This window comes from Aphis gossypii, chromosome 1 (genome assembly GCF_020184175.1).
Source record: "Aphis gossypii isolate Hap1 chromosome 1, ASM2018417v2, whole genome shotgun sequence".
In the NCBI taxonomy this organism is placed as follows: domain Eukaryota; kingdom Metazoa; phylum Arthropoda; class Insecta; order Hemiptera; family Aphididae; genus Aphis; species Aphis gossypii.
Window position 1 is genome coordinate 22,869,090 of NC_065530.1, and position 23,140 is coordinate 22,892,229.

Sequence of the window (23,140 nt, forward strand, 5' to 3'; positions counted from 1 at the left end):
TAGGTTCTATCAAATAAACATCTCATCTTTTAAAATAAATTTAGTATACAGAAAATATACTGCACAATTCTAATAATGATGATTATAATAACTGTATCGAAAATATTCATAAATTATTGATTCTAATTATGTTGTTATTATTATAATTTTTATTGAACCAATTATAAAGATATTTAAAAATTAAATTAATGAAAATTTCACGATACAAAATTAGTAATTATTATATTTAAATGTTTCAAAACTTACAGATCCATAAATATATATATAAAAAAATACTATTGAAGTGACTTAATCATATTAATAAGTAAAAACGTTTCAATTTCGCACGAGTTTCAAATAGTTCATTCAAAGAATTTGAATAAAAATGATTTGCTTGAATTGATCAACCTGAAAATATAATGCTTGAATTCACATTTTTAAGCTGTTCTGTTAGATATGTCTGTATGTCTATCGATTTTAAATATAATGCTAAAATTAAAAAAGATAGATTATTGTGAGTAATTATTACAATATACGACTTTAAATAAGTAAGTCCAACATCACTTTATGCTGTCCAATTATAATTATTATTATTTAATTTTTCCCACACTCCAGACAATATTATTATATAATTATTAAATAATTTATAAAAAAATTAAATTCAACTCTACTAGAGTTTTACTATCGAGTTTCAACAAGATGTAGATGTTATGAATTATGAACAGTTTTAAAATATTTATTCGTCAGTAACAAACATAAACTGTTCAGACATAATTGATAAATAATTCACCATAATATATTTTGAGTTCAGTAAAACATAAACATTAAAAATCGTGCAATAGTCAATAAGTCAATATTTTTGACAATACAACACAAATACATAGCGTCGACATAACATAAACACAACTGTACTCTGGATTTATAGAGCCAAAGGACATGTAAATAACGTTTATTAAATTCAAGTTCCAGATTTTGTGTGTACCAATTTTATTTTTCGTACCTACGTTCCACATAACAACTTTTGTTAAAATTGATATTTACTGTTGAAACTTAAGCAAACCACCGTGAAAGTTACAACAATATCATGTTATTCCGAAAGTTTTTGTTACGGAAACTGTGGTACCTATATATTTACCCATTACGTATATAATATAATAATACTATAAAGAAAAATTATAATTTAATATTACAATATCGTATTAAAGCTCCTACTTTATGTAACTATTATTATTTATAGAGCAAACATTTGTAAAATAGCAATTTTATTTTTAATCCTTATTATTTTTTACTTTATTTGTTTACTGCTAATAATATACAGTAATTATATATATATATATCGAGTAAGCATTATATTAATTGCATTTTAGATGCCAAATGGGTAGCATATATATAGAAGCTATTTGGATTTTACAGCGGTCCTTAATCGTTATTCACAATTTATTTTTATGAACACTTCAAATTTGAAAAACGACATTAATAATGTATAGTAAACATTAAACCGATCTTCGCTTCGAATCTTTATCCGAGTGCGACAATTTATCATTCTTTTTAGATGTATAGAAACGCTGTAATGCAATACGCACTAGCACTGAAGCCTTGCACCGAATCACGCGAATCGAAACACTCTGCGGTATCTACATCCTGTCTAGTATTATCATAATAATATATTGTATTCATTTTTATTTTTATTTTATGTTTAATTGTATAAATTTATAAAATCCACTCTAAAAAAAACAATTTAAGCATATCGGTTTATATAATAGGCAGACACATAGCTAAGTAATAAATAATATATCATGACGTGTTTTGTTTGCAACTTTTATCGTAATAATTTTCTATTGAAATGTCTAACGATATTGTGGAAGTACAATATACAATATATGATAAGACTTTGCGATGACATTAAGCATGGATTTAGCAATAACGCACGTGTAAAAAATATATTATTAAAAACACTTCATTACTTCAATAAACTATAACGATGAAAGGCCTTAACCTAAACAATGTTAAATTGAATCCATTGTTTTTAATGGAATTTTTAAAAAAAAATTCAAAGAAGTGCAAGTAATAATAATAAATCAATTTCTAGTTTTCTCTAAAACCAATAAATATACTATGCATATCTTTGTACACTAAACAATGTATTGATCGCAAAAATGTTGTCTATTTTTTTAATATGACATACAAGCTTTTTATATAACTTAACCAATCTTGCGTTCCATAAAATAATGACTTATATTCCACATTAATTTACATAATTTTGTCAATATTTCATTACTTAGATTATAGGTATATTAAAATGTATTATTATTTCGAAGTGGTATTTTAATACGGGTATTATTTTTCATTTTTACTACATATTATTTCTGAAATTATTTTTAACTAATTCAATTTGATTTATCTTTACTGCCATATTTACCTTTATTATTATGAAATTGTATCACTTATTTTATTTGTGATTAAATACTATCAACAATGCTTACATTCTACATTAAATGTAATTTATAACAAACATTATAATCTACTTACATTTACTATTAAAAACAATAAATAATTATTATTGAACATTAAAGTTAAGTTTGCTTACAATTAAGAAGTATTTATGTATCTTAATTACTACAAAACTTTTCATTACGGTTACGGACTATAAAATTGCTCACGTAATATTTATACGTTTATATTTTCACTTATGATTTTCCGGTCAACATTCTCATGTATGATCATTAATAAACATTGTATGCTTAATAATGAACTGCAAACCATATTATATACTCTTATTACTGTAATTATAACGGTAGAAATGGAAACTTATATAACTTTTGTAATATGTACACTCCATTATTCTATTCTCATTTCTCATATATTATATTATTATAATTTATGACTTTTCTACAAAAAAATAACTATAATTTTAAATTAATAAATATTTAAATACTATCATAATAAGAATGGATACTCGGTAAAGATATTAATAAGAGATAAAATCACGATTCCATGCATGCTCGGAGCAGATGCTATTATCAGTGACAGATTTCATATTGGAACAGTCAACCTAAAATATGTATACTCATTTAGCCCCCTACTAAAATTATTTTTTTCATAATTAATTAAATGCGGTCTCTGCTCTCGTGCAGTCAGTTATTAATTTTATATTCGAAATTTTTTTAATCAAGCTACGTTCCGTTCTGTATTTATTATTATAAATACTTAATAAGGAAACAATAAAAATTTCCATTGTTATTAATGCCAAAGTATAATATTATTATGATAAAACCATTGTTAACATACATATATTCCCAATAGAATGCAATTATTGTAATTCCTAATAAGTCAAATTCAATTAAGTTAAAATAAGATATTTTTATTATAAATGTCTTTTTACGTCCTGGAATTTGAATCCTATACTTTTATTAAAAACAAAATACTAATTAAATTTTTTTTTTTTTTAAGATCACGTTTATGAACAAATATTAAAACAGTATAATAATGAAGACATTTTACCTATAGGCTATTATAAATATTTAAGAATGGAACAATGTGAATCACGTTGGATGAAAAAATGTAGTAGTCCAGACAATCAGAATAAAATATATCTTATTAGTTAACGATCTTATAATTCTAAAAGTATTTTAAATAAAAAAAAAAAATAACAATAATAATCAGTTCAATAGATTAATAAATTTGATTAAAAAACGATTTCAAATCAATCACTACAAATGGTGTTTTATAAAAACCATCAATTAATCGATTTGTTTAACAATATTTTTATGATTTTATTTTTGTTTCTTCATATAGGTCTGTTGCTAGTCAATTGATTTTGGGACAATCTGTAGTGGCTGAAACTTATGATAACGTGACAATCTACTTCAGTGACATCGTGGGTTTCACATCTCTGAGCGCCCAAAGCACTCCACTTCAAGTAGTAGATCTGCTCAACGATCTTTATACATGTTTCGATTCTATAATAGAGAATTTTGACGTGTACAAGGCAAGCTAAAAAAATAAAACTTATTACAAAAACTATCAAAATTAAACTTAAAACGTTTGTTGTTATTTTAAATTCAGGTAGAGACCATTGGTGATGCGTACATGGTTGTGTCTGGACTTCCGGTTCGAAATGGAAACTTACACGCTCGCGAGATAGCTCGAATGTCACTAGCTCTACGGTCAGCAGTTTACAGTTTCACCATCAAACACAGACCAGACGATCAACTTAAGTTGCGTATCGGCATGCACACTGGTGAGTTACAATACCATTGTTTAGATTTTTTCGTACTTATTTATGAATTAATACTTACTCCTATACGTTATGATGTATACACCCATATGCATCAAAAACAACCACGACATTGCTTACTGCTAATATATTTTAATTAATTAAAACGGAAACATTGGAACACAGTAACTTTGGATGTTTTGGGACATTTTTCTGGCACACAGGGTCAGCGCTCTTGAGCGAACTCCCTCGAGTTTGGATTACGATTATAGTATATGTCACTGAAATACAATATATTACAAACTATATTAAACTCGTTTTACTAAAATTTCAGATCGAGACATAATATCTTAAACATGAATTATTATTATATTAAACCATTTTCTACGCCAACCCCATAAGACGTCGTTGTAATATAATACTCAAAACCGTAATATTATAAACGATACGGAACGAGACTATCTCGTGTATATTATATAATATACAATACACATATAGGTTCAACATTTCAGAAGTAATATGAATTATAATGTATAACTTTAAAAACAACATGATCATCAAACAAATAATAAGTGATAAAACGTTTTTCCAGCTTAAAATACACTGTTTTAATCATATGTAAACGTAGTAAACTAAACAATAAAGACGCGATGTTATTACATAATTCCCAAAAATAAATACACTTTAAAGAATATGATTTCAAAGTCAATCTATGTTTATTGACATTTTCTATAATACACAACTATAAGCGAAGAACTCTATACAATATAGAAAAAAATCAAACCAGTATGTAAAATTAAAAAAAATTATTACAGTTGATCGATGAATTAATTGTTCTTTTTATTAATTAATATTAAATATTATAAAATGATTGATAAATAATTATATTAAAATTGAATGAAAACAATAAATATTGCATTCAATCATAAACTTAAGAGATTAAACTAATGAGAATTGTAGTTCTTCTCCAAATAATAATATTAAAATGATAGGTACAATTTATTTATAAAACTATTTAATATTTTATTAATACAAATTTCAATGATAAACAGTCAAGTGTAATATACTTTATACTACAATATAGTAGCGCGCCTAACTAATTGGACTTAAAGTGTTTAATGTGCGAACTAAGTGTGTAGAACTTTATAAGTATATTAATTTTTAATTAAAAACAACTACTAAAACATTGAAACGATTATGGAAACGAAAAATGTTATAGTACATAATATTAATTCGTTTAATAATACTATGGAAATATTATATATATTATTAGAAACTAATATTATGTAACTACTAACTATGATATAATTATTATCACTTATAAAGACGTCCTATCTATTCAGAAATATTATAAAACTGTCGATAGGTTAGGATACAAATATTAAGAAAAATTGGATGGTACGTGTGTCAAAATCATTAATTTTTGAAAAATAAATAAAAAATCTAAGTTTTAGCATTGACTGAGTCAGAGATTTTTCATTAATAATTTAAGATGAAAAAAAATATAAAACTAAAATACACTGAAATACAGAAAAACGAGTAGAACAGTTGTTTCTACATGTATAACGTATAATAATTGAAAAATTGCTAAATTTGAATAATAACCCATTTTTACTCAATTATCATCCAATATTATTCTCGAATTTGAGCGTGTCAGTTTCTGTTTTTATAGGCATGTTTGTAAAATTGTCGTTTTCTTAAAATTTGATGCTTAGATATCTAGGCAGACAATTTATATACTCGCGAATATACATTCTAACCCCCTCAAAAAAAAACATCATTAGCTGAAACACGACACATACCGTTGGTTCTCGGCTAGAATCGCCGTACTAGTTAAAATACGAATAACTAAAATAATATATTCACTTCCAACTGTCGTTAATTTCTTAGTATTTGCAAATGCAAGCTGGATGCGAGAAAAGCACTCAGTTTCACTATAGTTCGTCTTTGTTTATTAATCATTGCCCGAACCGGAACAACGGATTTTAATCGTTTAACGAAGAATTTCGTCGAGAAAACACGTCGTGGTGTACAAAAACAAACAATATAATGCAATTAAAATATACGGATTTAATGATAATCTTTTACGTGTTAAAAACTCATTTGTAATTGATAATAATTCGTTTAAACACTACGCGTTTTTTCGTTGAACTAATGATGTTGGTCAGTGTAAATTAATTACTTCTCGTTTTTTATGCAAAACCAATAAAATTTAAAAAAAAACCACAAAATACCAGTTTGGACAATAATAATAATATAATATGACGTCTCCTTTTTATTCCACGCATGACATTCAATAACCAATGTTACATCGATTGCATCATAATCATATAATAAATTGTAAAATTTTTTTTGTACAACCAATTCACTTTTTAATTAATGATCGGTGCAATGAAAATATTCTCATAACGGTAATTACACAGAAGACTGATTATAGGTTTTAAAATGAAAATTTAAGAGCTTAAATTAAACAACAGTTATTATTAGCTATTCCTTTGAGATTTACGAGCGCCAATTTCCGTATCAGCCATGTAGTACTACTGCGTGTTTCCCGTATTTATTAGCATTCTGTAAATGTGCACGTGTGAATAAAGTAGCATTCTACAATTTATTAGTACCGTTCAAAGTATACGGCAACCCATGATTCTTTAGCGGCGTACGTTGTACAATAATTATCGCTAAATCAGAAATCGTTCTAAATTATAACGATTCAATTCAATAAAAAAAAATAACTGAAATTTATTTGATAATAAATCATACCTATATAATATGTTTTACCATCCGAAGATCCACTGCAGGCGTTGCAAAGTGATTTTTCCTAGCGCGTGGCACTATAATATTATGATATACGACTCTTCGACTCTCCGTCAATGATAAACACAATACATTACTATAATACTACATAAAATACATTTTACTATTATTGAAAATAATATACATACCTATTATTGTGTTTTCCAATCAGAACTATTAAAGTTATAATTTCAAATTCTGAAGAAAACAATTTTTTATAGATTATTTTTTTTTAATAAAACTGATTATTAAACTCTCAATAGTTAATCGTTTACAAGCTTTTAAAGTTTAAATAAGACGTTACAAATATAAAAAAATATAAATTATTGGTTTAATAATTTAGCCAGTATTTGTATAGAACATATCGTAGTCGATATGCGTAATCATTTACGGCTTAAAAATAAATAACTCAAATCTTGTAAAACGACTAGATGGAAATATAGTGAACAATTTAGTTTTTAATTTTCATATTCGAAACAATGAACACATTTATTTTTTACATTTTGTTAATGTCCATATTGTTATCATTGCGTATTTTGTTTATTTGTTATTTTTTTCTTTTCACCACAAATGAATAATTATTGTCTCGCGTATTAAGAACAATATATTATTACCCTACTTTGCTTTTCATTTTACCCTTTCATTCTCTGCAGACAACTACATTCGCGTGGCAAGTCTAGCCGGACGATAAAAGCCATCACACAACACCGAAATCACGAAATCCCTCGTCGTGATAATATCTCTGTAAGACTGATCGAATGCATTCCGCCGGAATTGGCCTTTGCCTACAATGTTTTATACATATAACATTGCAAGAGCCTTGTTCGTTGACGAGTGACTAGCCTGTAGAAAAATAAAACTATGACAAAAGGAGACAAATGTTTTTATTTTCCAAAGAACACAAAAAAGGATTCCTTTTTTGTATCATCTATTGATGCTTAGGTTGTGAATAATACTACCCGTTTGGTGATATGTTCACTGCACACTATTGATATTTTTGAATTCAATTTTTGTAGTCTGAAAAAAGCTTTTATAGTTTATACTATGTATAGTTTCAAAGCACAGTAAATCTTATAAATCAGTACAACTATGATTCTTGTAAAAAAAATTTAATCTCTTTACTATTGATTAAAGTGTGAAGTGTTTATATAAACGGCTGAATATTAACACAAAAAAAAACTCCCCTTAAAAAATCGCATGCAAATTAGTGTAGTGGGTCAAACAATATAATATAGATTTATGTTTATATTATAACGTATAATGATATGTCTGCCACAATGATATTGGATCGCCTAGACGTCGCGTCCGCCAGCCTCCGGAAAGAGAATTACTCGGCGGCTCGCTCTTCAACACTAAAACACAAAAAAAAACTAAAAACTAAAAAACACAAAAAACAACAACAACATAAACAAAAATAAATTAAAATAATTGCGCCAACGGAGCCGAAAATAAAATTGACAGCTAAAGCGTTTTTCATTTGTTAGCGACTGCGCCGCGGGGACTGGCAATAACGGTAATCGCTCCTACGCAGAGCTTTCCGACGACTTTTTTCCCTCTCTCCTTCTCGATACGCACATAATAACGTATATATATTACACTATACGAACACGTTAAATTTTTTATTGCCATCGTGTCTGCACGTGCCGCCAGCGATCGCATATACTAATACTAATCCCTTGTTCAACATTCTCGCAAATCTATTCGACGAATATCGCTGCAGGCATCATATTATAATAATACTTTATTATATTCGTGTATTGTTCTACGCTATGCTCTCACGGTCAACATCGTTGGTAAAGCTTTTTTATAAAAATTTACCTGACCAATTTTTTTTCGCACACGCCCCAATCCATTTTAAAATATTACCAGTTATGCAGAATGAGAACGATGATATTATTTCTCATTCAAATGTATCTCAAAAAGGAAGCTATAAGACAATAAATTCTGGTTCTGGCTTATACTATATATTATTAATATTAATATTTTAGATATTTAAAATTTTCTAATTTTTTTTTTTTAGATTTTTGTAAAATTGTTTATTTAACTAATTTTATTTTTAAATATAATAAAAACAAAAACAATTTTCTTTATCGAATAAAATATAATATACACAGTTAAAATAAAATTTAGAATTCTTAAAGCATAATTTATGATGATTTATTTGAGTTCAGTTTAATGTCAGTTTTAAAGATTATACAATTGAATAATATACAAATATTATACATAATAATTAACTATAAATTGATTTTTTTTAAACTTTTTTTATAAAATTAAAGCGCATTTAAATTTAAAATATTCTGCATATCTAATTTAACTGATACGTACTTATCAAATAGAGCTTTTTATACCAAATCGCTTATTATATTGATAATTTACCTGAACCGTGTGTTATAATTTATAAATATTAGACACTGTCAATAAATAATAACTAATAATATACCATGGGTTACATAACTGATATCTTTATAAAAATAATAAAACTGTCTTATAAAAATTATTTTTTCTTAAAATGTGCTTATTAGGAATAAAAACTATCTAGTATAGGAGTTGCCATTCCCCATTATATCTGTTATTGTATAAGAGTAAACCAAAATTACGTACAATAGTATCGTAATACTTATTAAAAAATAATTGGATAAGTTATTTTATGTGGTGATTGTGGTTGGAGAAAAATTATTACAAGAACTAAGTCCCTTTCAAATAATTCTAAAGACAAAATAAAAATCAAAGTACACCTAATATTATTATTTTATACCTTTAAATATTATAATAATATGTATAATGCATAAATATAGAAACTATATTATAATTTTTTAAAAAAAAATGATTTATAAATTGGATTTTATATTAATCTATTTTTGCAGTCAACCATTTACTTCGAACTCGACTCGTTTCGAAAATAAATTGTTTCTTTTCTTTTCATATAATATTATTTTACTAGTAGCCAAAGAAAATTTAAATACATTTTTTTCGTTATTATAGAATTATAATAATTAATTAGTTATACAGATATGATAAAAGTAACAAATATTTTTTTAAAGCGTTGATGGGGGTCATGTAATTGTTTGCTTACATATTAAGTTTAAAAAGGATCCTATACAGTATACACATTTAGATATTGGGTAGGTATACAGGACTATTATAAACACTGTCGACTCAACCACAAGTCTTACACAATTTAAAATACGTGGCAAAAGCAAATTATACCGTAAAATTTACAATAGAAAAATTTATTGAACAATATTTTATATGAATACTAGTTACCTTTAAAAAACCCGACATCTGTATTGTTTATTTTTTTCACGGATATGCGCGTGCGCGGTTAAAACTCATTAATTCCGAATCGTTATCGAAAATCACATAATAATTATTGTTGTTTACGTTTACACGAATCCCGGCAAACGTGTTTGTTTTTCGGACGCGATGATCGATTTCGTGTCGAAAAACTATTAGCAAACAACATGTATTTATCATTATACACCAAACAGGAAGGAGGTATAATGGCTATTTCCTGTTCATTTGTTGCGTGTACCTATATTTATGTGTGTGTGTGTGTGTGTGTGTGTATTTTACACCTACTGCGAAATATTTTAATACAAATGGAATTTTTCGGCTAACAACATCGCGTTGTGTAGTGCATTGTATTTTAATCCAAAAAGTATTCTCAAAAAAGCTTATAAATAACGATGCGCGTATTCAGGAGCTGTAGAGTAAAACTCGGTTTTTCACATAACAAAACAATATGAATATATATTATCTTATCTCTTTGTTGCATACAGAATCTTGCATACAGAATCCTCTGCGTGTTGTACTACGCCGCGGAGAAAACTACAAGCATCTATGTCCGTCTGAACTATGTCAATTTTAAAAGTTTTGCATTGGACGGAAAATAGTTTGAATGGCTCCAAAATGGTTACAGACCAAATAGGATCCATCTTGCTTGTCTATAACGCAATGGCAATACAAACACCCCAATGGTTTATTGCGTATTGTAATAGTTGAGTGTGTTTACATGCAGGATTCTCGGAACGACCTAAATAGCGATTCTAATGCCCATTTCCATGGCCATTACGTTTTTTTAAGATCACATTAACCATCAGGTGATGCGACTATGTTAAGACCCAAATGAAAATTATAGTCTAAAAGGTTAAAATATTAACACTTCGGTATTGTTAGATAAGGTCAAAAACATCTCATTAATAATAAAAAGATGCGATTTGTATTGATACGTGTGAATGCGTAAAATAGGCAATGAGAGATTTATTATATTATGTTCAATGTATTGAAGTCAACGACAAGAATGTTTTTATTATTTCTTCTATACAGATATTCATTTCATACAATAAAAAAAAAATCAATATTTTAAACTCAAAGATTTGTTTTAAATAAATCATTAATCTAAATTCTAAATTTTAAATAATAATTGATGAATTACTGTTTAACGATTGGTCAGATGAAAATGTCTACAAAAAATATGGTAGAAAATTCTAGAAATGTATGCATTTTAAATTTCAATCATCATAAAATAATAATATGTTTATGCTTGTCGGGAGGCGTTGTAAACTGTAGTATTTATGTTATAAAATAAAATTTGAATTTAAAATATAATCAACGGATTTGCGCTTGACGAAAGGATCTCAGCTCGGCTCGGCTCGCGAATCTATTAACAGTATAAACAATGTTAATTCCTAAAAAAGGAAAATTGGCCGTTAAAAATAGGTAACTAAATGATGATAATATTTAAATTGGTTTTAAATAAATACGTTTTAAACTCCACCCGTAATTTTATATACTTTTATGTAAACTATACGTGCAATAAACGCAAATATAATATTATATTACTCACATTGACCGAGTTTCCTATGTAATTTATCGGCCGATCTAACACTACTATACATAGTGTGATCCCTTTGATTGCATCCATCGTAATATTATTCTAAGCAAACGCCTTCAACTTTATGGTTTATTTTATGAGTTTTCGTACACGATAAAATGTCGACGCACCCGGATGATTTTGTGTGAAATAATCATTCGATAACTTTTTAAAAATAAGCAAAAAAACTGTAAGGTCATAACTACAGTTACTGTAAAAAATTTACTTGTCAGTGTATTAAAATAATGAGTGATCAGATTTTCTATTAAATTCCACTATTGTACCGTTTATGTATAAGTGAATACGAGTCGTTTGCGAGAAATACTAATTTATTTTAAATACATACGTGGTTAGATTTTTATTAAAATTTAATTGAATGTTTCAAACGGAGAGATTTTACGACGGCGTTGTTTTTATAGTTTGTCTGATATTTTAATATAGAAGTCGGTGGTTCATAAAAATGATAGTCGTAAATAAACAATCAAATTAAGACGCCGAAAAAGATTCGCTTTGTTTTTAATCGTCTGGGTTTAAACTATTTGAATACTGTCAAAACACGTCTTTGTTTATTTAAAAAATCTCATATTTTAAACATTCAGTGAAATACAATAATAGTTCTAGCAAGCGCATTGTTATTATAAATTTTAAATCGATCTCTTGGTCTAAAAAATACTTAAAGCACAACATAATTTTACAAACATGTTTTTTTTCCTCATTATATTATACTACGACCGATTAGATTAACTATACTATAATACAGGATAGAAAATAATATAATAATATAGTTGACGTTCAAATGTTTAAACTTTTAATACAAACTCAATAGATAATATACATTTAGTTTTAAGTCTTTTATTATACTATTATATACCTATATGGTTTAAAAAAACATGCCCTTTTATCTTTCTCCAGGACCTTGTGTAACCGGAGTGGTCGGACTTAAAATGCCAAGATACTGTTTATTTGGAGACACGGTCAACACAGCCTCGAGAATGGAATCCAATGGACAAGGTATGTTTTACATTCTACTTCCCTTTATCTCGTTGATATTAAAAAAACAATATGTGAGCCGTTGCTTTAACCCAGAAAGAAATAATAGGTACCCGTTTAAAATACGTATATATTACGATGTAACTATTATCGTTTCGCCACATTAACTGTGTACGTGAAAATTCTAAAACAATAACGCATATGAGTATTATATACGAACATATTATAGTTGTTATTATAGGTATAGGGTACTTATTATTATTACTATTATTATTGTATCCGTGTGCATTTGGATCAGATCTCTCACTATATAGATCGGTCACTGGGTCACTGCGGTGTACTAACTATACATCGTAAAATATATGATAATATTATAATATACACGAAGGGAGATCCCTTCGCACTGCGCAATACAACCTATCCGACATACATACATGAATTATATTAGTACGTCATATCCTGCAGCAGTGGTAAAGCTGTTCCTGTCCGTATCGGTATGTAATAAAATTTTAGACGTATTGTGCGCGCATATATAATATCAGTGCAGATAAAACTAATCTGGATAATCGAATTCCATGTACGTTATAATGGAATAAAATCATACGACCTATATACAACAACGATATATTATATTATACATCATCATAATAATAATAATAATAATAACAAAATATAATATAAACGTTCCCCGGTATTATTGAATCCGAACATAATAGCTATTATTATTTCTACTGTGTGCATTCCTATCGCAATATCCGATTGAGGTTAGGTATACATATTATTCAAAATACCTTTTCGAAATTACATGCCGAAATCAATTTTGATAAATAAATAACCTAACCTATAACCTTAATAAATAGGTAAATAGTATATAGATTTAATAATACGAAACGGTTTTATTTGTCGGTAAAAAGGGTTCATCGTAGAACTTCACAATGATGTAGAACGCAGCACAATATACACAAATAATATTCACAATACTGTTAATATCTTCGACTGCGCTTTTTAGATGCATTACACGTATGGATATGAGTACATGATATCTAATTTATTTTTTTCTTTTGAAATGCATTATTCCACCTGTCAGAAATCATCTCGGCACCAAAATTTATGATCTTAAAAATTAACTTCGGTTCACATTTTTCAATACACCGAAGTGTTCGTCATTATTCATTCAATCTGAGTACGTGCACGTATGTCTATCCGTCGAACCGCATTTTCCATATAATCTGTCAATTTGGTACGTCAAAAAACACCACCGAACTCATTCGTCAGTGCACGTCATGCTAATAACCGATCCCGTCTGAAAGACAGTTGGTGTGCATATTTACGTAGGCGCCTGGTGCATATAATCATCAGGTATTGATTAATCCGTGAATCCAAAAGATTATCCTATGACACCTTAACAGTTTATCTAGAAAACTCACAATACCCAAAAATTATTACCTAGGTATATCATAATATTCAAACTTTATAACGTAAAATATTGATAACAATATAGTTACAGAGAAAGTTGAATTATTAGTTACCTACATAAAATTGGATCCGTTGAATCGATCGTTGGTTAAACGTTTGATCTTTGGGCGACAAATTATTATTGTAATTTACATTCAATTTAATACAAATAATGAAAATTTCTACGCTTTCTATACACAAGTTTCATGCAAATTAACAAATCTGTATGGATATAATATTATATTTGACAGACTGTATAAATAATAGACAGTATGATCGCAAAAATTCACAAATTAAAATTGTCTTATTCTTTTATTATATTATTCCCATTGTTATTGTATAATTTATTTATTATGCATAAATACTCTTACAGGCATTTCTGTTGAAAAATTGGAATTCTAGAGGCTATATTCGATTGCTTACATATTTCATATTGTTCATGCCACATAGCACTATAACATTTAAAATTTTTATAAACGCACAATGCACATACTGACAAACAAAATAAATAACACTAACCCCGCATTGAGCTTACGTCATAAATCGATATAAAATAATATTATTTATTATGTATCAACACATTTATATTTAATTTGTAAGAATATTCGACATTTACTTATCTAGTAAAAATATAAATTTCCACGAATTAAAGGTTAATTAAGTTTACGTGGAAAATACAAATATATAATATAGGTAAAATATGTCCATATGACGTTCAACCCATAATATACATAAATTTTCGTCTGTAGTAATCCGAATGGATGTAAACGAAAAAAAAATGATTTTCTGGACTCGCATCACTTGGGATAAAAGAAAAAATAGTTGAATGTGAGAAAAACGCAATTACTTAACTGATTTTTCGGGACTGTGCATACTACACATATATATATATTTAGACAGAGTTTATAACATTGTAAATGTGTATGTGTTTTCTAGCACTGAAAATCCACGTGAGTCCACAAACAAAAGAAGTGCTCGACACGTTTGGCACGTTCGACTTGGAACTCAGAGGCGAAATCGAGATGAAGGTAAGGAAACGGATTTAGGTCCATTATTTTCTAGTCCATTACGCGTCATTTTTGTCGTCCTTAGGTCTATATATAATATGTTATATTATGTGTGTGTGTATGTAATATCAATTGCACGCTACATATACTATTACTTTTTCTGAAAAAATAACGACAAAGATGACGATAGGCGGTGCAAATCATTATATGGAGCATTTAAGAGCTCCCAATCAGCCACCAAGAAAAAAAAACAAAAAATATTTTACAGTTATTATACCCATTAGAAAAATAGGGTTTACCTTACAATTAATCATCTAGTGCGTTACGTAGCTGCGTATAACACAAGTTCTGACATAATGCACCGTAAATAATTATTACAAGCACACAATTATAATCATATTATTGTTCATAAAAGCATATTAACTTTTGTTTATATTCCGACTGCGCAACAAATATTACAATACCATAACTATCAAGTGTTTCCCCTTGTAGATCAATAAATCCCGAAATAAAAATGGTCAGATGTAGCATGTTTCCAGTACCTATTAATTGCATACTTCACACTTACACATAGGCACCACAGTAATGAAAATTAAGATTTTCATTTCTTTTTTCTGCCTCGTATAGGGCAAAGGAAAAGTGACAACGTACTGGCTGTTGGGCGAGAAAACTCCTCCTTCCGAAATGGCACCTGTGCTTCCGGTAAAACCGATCGGATCATTTTCGAAATTACACGCAGCAAACAGCGTCGGGTCATCGTCCACCAAGTCCGTGGCCAACAGCATAGCCAACCACAATAATATCAGCGCGTCCACGCCGCTCTTGCAAGGCGACAACGGCTAAGAAGATTCATCCTATTTAGTATTTTTTTTTAATTTTTTTTTTATATACATACATATAAATAATTATATTATTATAGTCACTCAGGAAAAAAAAACCAAATAAAAAAAAACCATCACCCCTCCACTTTAAACTCTCTACACCACTCCCGATCCACGCGCGTTTATATTCAAATGGTATTGTGTATGCAATACGCATTTTCGTGTTTATAGTACTGTATATATCGTCTGCTACAGTCTGGAACTTTCCTTCTCGATCGCAAACCTCTCGCCGTTCATCGTCACCATCCTTCCGCACTCACCCGTAGTCGCGACTTCCGTCACAGACACGTTTAATAAGTACATACGTAAGCGCGCGGCAGACTATAATATAATATAATAATATCGTAACAATCATATCGTCTGCGGTGAAAGTCAGCCATTCGATGGCAGACTGTTTAATGTATATATATATATATAAGTCGCAGATAAACTAAAATCGATGATAAAAGCATTTCGCCATCGTCGCGTATTGGGTTACGATAGGTACTCTGCGCAGTCAAAAGTCAAACTCATCTCTCACAACGACGTGTAAGTAATGTATATAAATGGACCTACGACGGCTGCCAGTGATCTCCTCGCGCAACTACAGCCGTCCATACGAAATGATTGTCTACTGAAATGTTATAAAATATATCACGATGATAGTTCCGCGGCGGCGATATGATTGTTGTACAGCGCACGTGACCAGTCCGGTCGTACGATAATAATAATATGCAGCTGCGACAGTATAATAATAATATATCGTCGTTATATTATAATATGACATGGAAATGACGCGGTTGTGTGTGCGACGATGATGGTGGGTGGTGGGTGATTGGGGGTCTGTGGTAATGTGTAACGAGCGTGTGGGTACTCGAGGGGGGTGGTTAACGGCATATACTTATAGTATTGCGAATTGCGATGCAATTATTGCAGTGAGTGTCTAACACGGTGATGGACACGTCGACGAGACGGAAAATCGAACGGCAACGTCGCGTCGCCCGACCAGGGGACGATGACAATATAATATTATTATTGCATCCATTGCCCCCCCCTACCAGACCCAATTTAATCGACGGATTCGTACGTGACTATATAAAAAAAAAAGCGCGACGGATCGCGTCAGTTCGCTACTGCGATACGTAAATCTGTAATATTATTATATCGTGAAAAAAAAACCAACCAAAAAGTTTTTCGCCGGCCGTGAGATGAAAACCGGCTACAATAATTATGTGCGTAAATTATACTGTACAGTATGATATAATTATATTGTTTAGGGTAGGATAGGCGCGGACGAGCGACTTTATTAAGTTTTTTTACGCGCGTGAAAAATGGTCTCGTAACGTGGTGGCGGCGATCGGAGAGAAGAATGAGCTGTAATCGTAATTGCGACGCGAGCACGCTTTCTCGGTTAATATTTTATCATTATATCCGTCGTCGTCCGTTGTTATAACCCCGTTCGGAATCGTAACCATATATATATATATATATATATATATATATATATATATATATATAGTATGTAAATAGCTACCTATATTTTATGGCCGTACCTATTTTAATATCGTGTGCTGACGACAAGCGACGACGTGCGTTTTTTATTGTACGTGCGCATAATATATATATTTAGTTTAGTGTCGTCGTGATATCGTATGAGAGTATATATAACCACTGCTGGAACGCGCGACAATCATAACGATCTTGTGCGAGGTCGACGGTGATGGGGTAGAACCATCCCTATTCTGGGCGTTGTAAATGCCACGCGGTTTATGATTTTGTACATATTATATAATATTAGAATTAGACGGATGGACGCGATCGGGCGGGAGGGATCATTGTCCGACGACGGACTATTCTGTTTCATGACGAAATATTATTATTATTATTGTTGTTGTTATTATTACCACAAAATATATATTTTAATATTTTTCGTCGAGGCGTGCAAGAGTGCACGTTTTTGTCGTACTTAAAAGTAATTTCTATTCCCACTTTATAAACACAACCATTATAATATCATCATAATATTGTAAATCGAGTAGATTATATAGATGTTTTAATTTTAATAATATTCTTGTCCGTGATCTATTAATGCGTTCAGATATAAATAGCAGACTATAGTGATACACGAGTACGATAATACCGTGCTTTCGTTTCAAAAGCTGTGAAGAAAACATATAGTTGATAATTCGAATTTAGTTGAAAACATTTTTTTCCGGTGAATTGTACGATTAAATTACATATTAATTAAAAAACCGCTATATTTATAGTTGATCGCGTTATACCTACACATTTTTTTTTTAACTAAAGACTTAGTTATTTCACCAAAATAGACAATTTCGTTAAAAAATTTTGCAAACAAAAATAAATAGGTTTCATAAAAAATAATATCCAGTCTGGGAAATCGCCAGAATCACACGATACTGTTACACAAGTATTAACATAAAATATTAAAATAATATTTTACAACACAATTGTATTTTTCACCCATTCAGTTCCTGAGGATTAACAATAACTCGAATAAAACAAAAAAAAAACTGTATGACCCGAGTAACTACGAACCAAACTCAACTTAGTTCATATTATTTTTCTGAAAGTGTGAAAACCGAATTATACGGTTACTAGATTCCATTTTCATATCTTGACAAACTTTTAACCGACGCTATATATAAAAAAAAATAACAAAACAATTTAAAAAAAAAAAAAAGTTAACTTGTCCAGCATTTCTCGTTTCCACGCATGCTTTATAATATTATATATAGTATAATATAAAGGTATAGACTTAATAAATAATAAATATTGCTTCGAGATGACGTTGCACGACGAATCATTCCAATATTGATAATAGTATTATCGTTTTTAAAACGTAATACTAAATGAACATTGTAAAGATCTTACTGATACAACTAAAGCAGATATTATATTAGGTACTGTTATTTGTCGTGTACTACCACCAATAAAACGCAAAAAGGATAACGGCGTTTGTCGGTACCTACCGATTTTCCGATTTCCCTCCCGCAGATGATAATTTCATTTCATTTTCATCTCGTCTATGTTGTTATTGTTATTATGCTGTATAGGTATGTATTGTAATGATGGCGCTATGTTGACTCCATTGGATTAAAAAATAATAAAAAAAATTTTGCATAAAAGTATATTGTAATTATAATAATATTGCACTTCTGAAATTAAACTTTTTAAACGATTCGTCGTTGCACGATTAGATGCGGTCAATACCAAATACTAAAAACAACTGCGGCTACGAGTTAATTAAAATATATAACTACTAAATTATTGTTGTTAATTTATCGATGTAATGTGTAGGTGTAGGTAGGTACCTATTATGTATTTTTTATACGTATTCGTTCGTTCTAATAATATTAGTGTATCTTTGTCAGTCTGTCTCGTCCCTCCTCCACCCCTTTTTATACAATTTACTTTAATGTTTAAATTTTTAATAATATTTATATTAATGACGCGAATCAATTTTTTTTTTTTTTTTTGTAATTCATAATTATTTATAATATACTATACTCATTATGTTTTAGTGATAATAATTAAATTTAAAAATCATCCATAAGTTTTAAGTATGATTCTATCTATTAAAATACTATGTATAAAGTTAAATACCTATTATGTTATAATAATCTTTTAACTACTCGTTTTCAACAACGTGTAAATTGTGTATATTCGATGTGATTGCATATTATATTATATAATATTATTGATAATAATATAGGTTAGTTATTACATTATTTTATTACGTTGCGTATTTTTTTTCTTAACGCTAACAAAACTGTTTTGGATACCAAAATATTATATTTTATGTATAATGTAATGTACAAGAACATCTACATGATACCGAATCAACGGTAAATCAATGGCCTACTGCATGTGTTGTGCACAAAAAAAAAATAGGTGCTTTTAATATAGTTATTTTTTCTCGAGTAAAAGTCGAGCACGTCATCGTTTAAATGTCACAAGTTGTTTTTAAAATAATTTAGTAGGTAGGTGGTACTTATTATATCAGTCGCATTAATAGGTCCGATAAATATGGCCCAGCTAGGAAACACAAAATAATTACAATATTATTACGTCATATAGATTCCGCAGAGTTTTAAGACAATCATCGACAAACATTAATAACAGTTTAATACATTATTATTATATGATTATATACCTAAATAATTATTATTTTCGTTTTGTTACCACTTTGTGTTGATTAAATATTAGTCGTTAATATTTTTTTTTTATATATAAATACGTGTAATAATACTATATTATTATACAAGTGCCTAATAAGTTGTGTTTTGACTATAATAATCCATTAAAAAAAGAAGAAAATTCATGATCTCATTTTGTCCCCTATACTTTACCTATAATATAAATTGCCTATTATATTATAATATTATAATTTATTAATTTTGTTTTCCTTTTTGTATTATTATTGTACTAAGCCTATTCAGTTTATTTGTTTCTATTTTTTTTTATTTTTTTTTTTTACCAATAGCTTTCAAAATTTAATATTTTATTTCTCTAGAGTTAATACCTAGAATATTTATTATAATATACCTTTAACGTTATTACTTATGGTTAGAGTTGTATCAAATAATATATTAGACCCAATAGTATTATATTTCAGGTAAATCTTACATGTCATAATATTTGCATAGTTCGCTTTAATATATATTATACACAAATCACAGCCAAACATATACAATTACATAGTATTGCATTATTGTATAAAATCAAACACATTCCTAAAATTCGCGGTAATAATATGTTTACCCATAATAATATATTGTTATTACATTATGTATTATATTATTATATATATATATAAATGTAAGTAGTATGTTAATGTATTTTATTTTCTTGTATAATGCTCTTGTTTTTATTTTATTATGATGTGGTTCGTTAAAAATGTCGTTGGAATGAAAACGTAATAGAAGTATTAAACAACAATGTATACCCATACAAAACCAATGATTATATTATTATGTTTATCGATGTTTTTGTTAAGTAAAATTTATGTGCGCAACAATATTATTATGTATATCTAATTATTTTAAATGAAAAAAAAAATTATGATTCACATTATATAAGCCATATCAAAACGAATGGACCATCCTGTGCATGTAACCATGAGTGAACATATTACTGTTGATTTCTATTATAAATGTATAATTATTATATTATTACCTATATAATATATTAATATTATTATTATTTACGTGTACACGTGCGCATGTGTATGCGCCCGATAGTATAATTTCATATATTGATTGTACTGGAGGACCAAATAAGATTAATAATCATAGTAAACAAATGCGATTAATATAATACGGGACGATTTACAATGAAATGCATTGAAACACTACATTATTAATTTCAAATTTGTATTTTGTTTATTTCGTTTAATTTTTAGCAATGTTCTAGAATTGATTTTAATACAATAGTATCCGATACCAGACCGATAAAAATAATTTGTATGTATGTACTTATAGAAAAATGTATTTAAGATTTCGAAAACTGTTAATCCCTCATTTATCGAGTTCCATGATAAAGTCGATAGACATTCGGTTGTAGAGTTTGATCATAGTGACAATATAGGTAAGTACTTACCTTAAAACTTTAATATACTAATTAAGATTCTGCAAAAAATACTGTTATTGATGTTTGTATTCATCGCACTAAATTTGATGTTCAATATCACTTATTTTGATTACAATTATTAAAAGAATATAAGCCGCTTTTTCGATAGTTACCTATCATGAAAAAAAAAACAAATACGAAAAAGGTTTTTTTCAGTAAATCGTTTTGTAAAATATTATGACACATTATATTGTACATAAGCTAGTACCTATTAAATAATGATAGGTGATAGAATGTATTCTAGTTCTTGTTTGTGTTTTCTTTCGAAATATTATCAATATGTCAGTACATTATATTATATTAAATAATAGTTACAGTAACTAAATAGATTCTGTGTTAATTTATTCCATACGTTTTATCCTGTTATAATAGCTATGATGGTCGATGGAGTGGACTTTATTTTGCCAGTGAGACAAGATTTCAAATGCACAATTGCATCAACCATCCACGTGTTTTATTCAAAACAGAACCACTTATCATAATATCATAGCCCATTTATTCTACTAATAGGTATATTATTTATTCATGTTATACTTCAATAAAATGATTGTTCACACCAAATACCTACTACTTTTATTGAAGAAGTAAACATTTTTAACAAATAGGTAAGATTTAATAATGAATAGTTTAATGGGTTTTAACTATTAACATTCATTATGTAGGTATTAACAAACATATACGATTTTAATATTAATATGTGTAGGGTTATTTAGACAAAGTTACCTACTTTAATGATTATTAGTTATTACAATTATTACATCAACAATGCTTCTGAAAAGAAAACACGCAGCACCAACTTTAGTATTCATACTCATTTTTCAAAATGGATTGGTCGATTGGATCAGCTGAGCTCAAGCGTCTGCAGGTAAATGTATTTTAGTAAACAAAAAATAAAATGAGTATAATAAAAAATATTAAATTTAAACGAACTTATATTTAAATGCACATAATGTTATGAAAAAAAGAGATTTGACTGATTTAAAGATGTAAGTCACCTGTAAGTAAATTAATTTAATGCAGTGAAAAAAAATTAAATTATGTAGACTATGTATTATACATATACTATACACTATACAGTATAAGCTGAAGTCTGCAGGCTAATTTTGTTTTTGAACCAAACAAATTATTAATAGTACCAATTAGGTTCATTAATGAATGATTATGTATAAATCACCATGTGATAAATGGTAAACGTATAAAAATAAATACAAACAAATTAACTAGGATTTTATTGATGAAAAAAAATTGAAAGGGGCGCCCAACGACAAATGTTTTTTTACAAAAAATAATGAAAGAATTAATCAGCATTATTAAA

At 28.4% G+C, this 23,140-nt stretch overlaps 1 protein-coding gene and 1 long non-coding RNA gene across 12 annotated transcripts in view; one reads left to right on the forward strand and one right to left on the reverse strand.

The window, feature by feature from the left end:
- LOC114129154 (atrial natriuretic peptide receptor 1) overlaps positions 1–22,152 on the forward strand; it is a 273,402-nt gene extending 251,250 nt beyond the window's left edge. For all 9 annotated transcript variants that reach the window (XM_050210999.1, XM_027993800.2, XM_050211002.1 and 6 more), the window contains 5 exons: positions 3,775–3,967; positions 4,045–4,219; positions 12,774–12,872; positions 15,243–15,334; positions 15,941–22,152. In XM_050210999.1, the coding sequence (XP_050066956.1) occupies positions 3,775–3,967; positions 4,045–4,219; positions 12,774–12,872; positions 15,243–15,334; positions 15,941–16,156 (775 nt within the window). In that variant the 3' untranslated portion in view covers positions 16,157–22,152. The remainder of the gene's footprint in view (positions 1–3,774; positions 3,968–4,044; positions 4,220–12,773; positions 12,873–15,242; positions 15,335–15,940) is intronic.
- LOC114129157 (uncharacterized) lies at positions 3,795–10,398 on the reverse strand. Of its 3 annotated transcripts, XR_003592812.2 has the most exons (6): positions 10,253–10,398; positions 7,625–8,340; positions 6,956–7,093; positions 4,278–4,476; positions 4,053–4,216; positions 3,795–3,972 (listed from the first exon to the last, which is right to left on the reverse strand). It is a non-coding gene; the product is annotated as an uncharacterized LOC114129157 (long non-coding RNA). The 3 variants fall into 3 exon arrangements; XR_007607016.1 differs by lacking the exon at positions 10,253–10,398 and having other exon boundaries at positions 4,069–4,216; positions 7,625–8,460; XR_003592811.2 differs by lacking the exon at positions 10,253–10,398 and having other exon boundaries at positions 7,625–8,460.
- Positions 22,153–23,140: the final 988 nt, after the last annotated feature.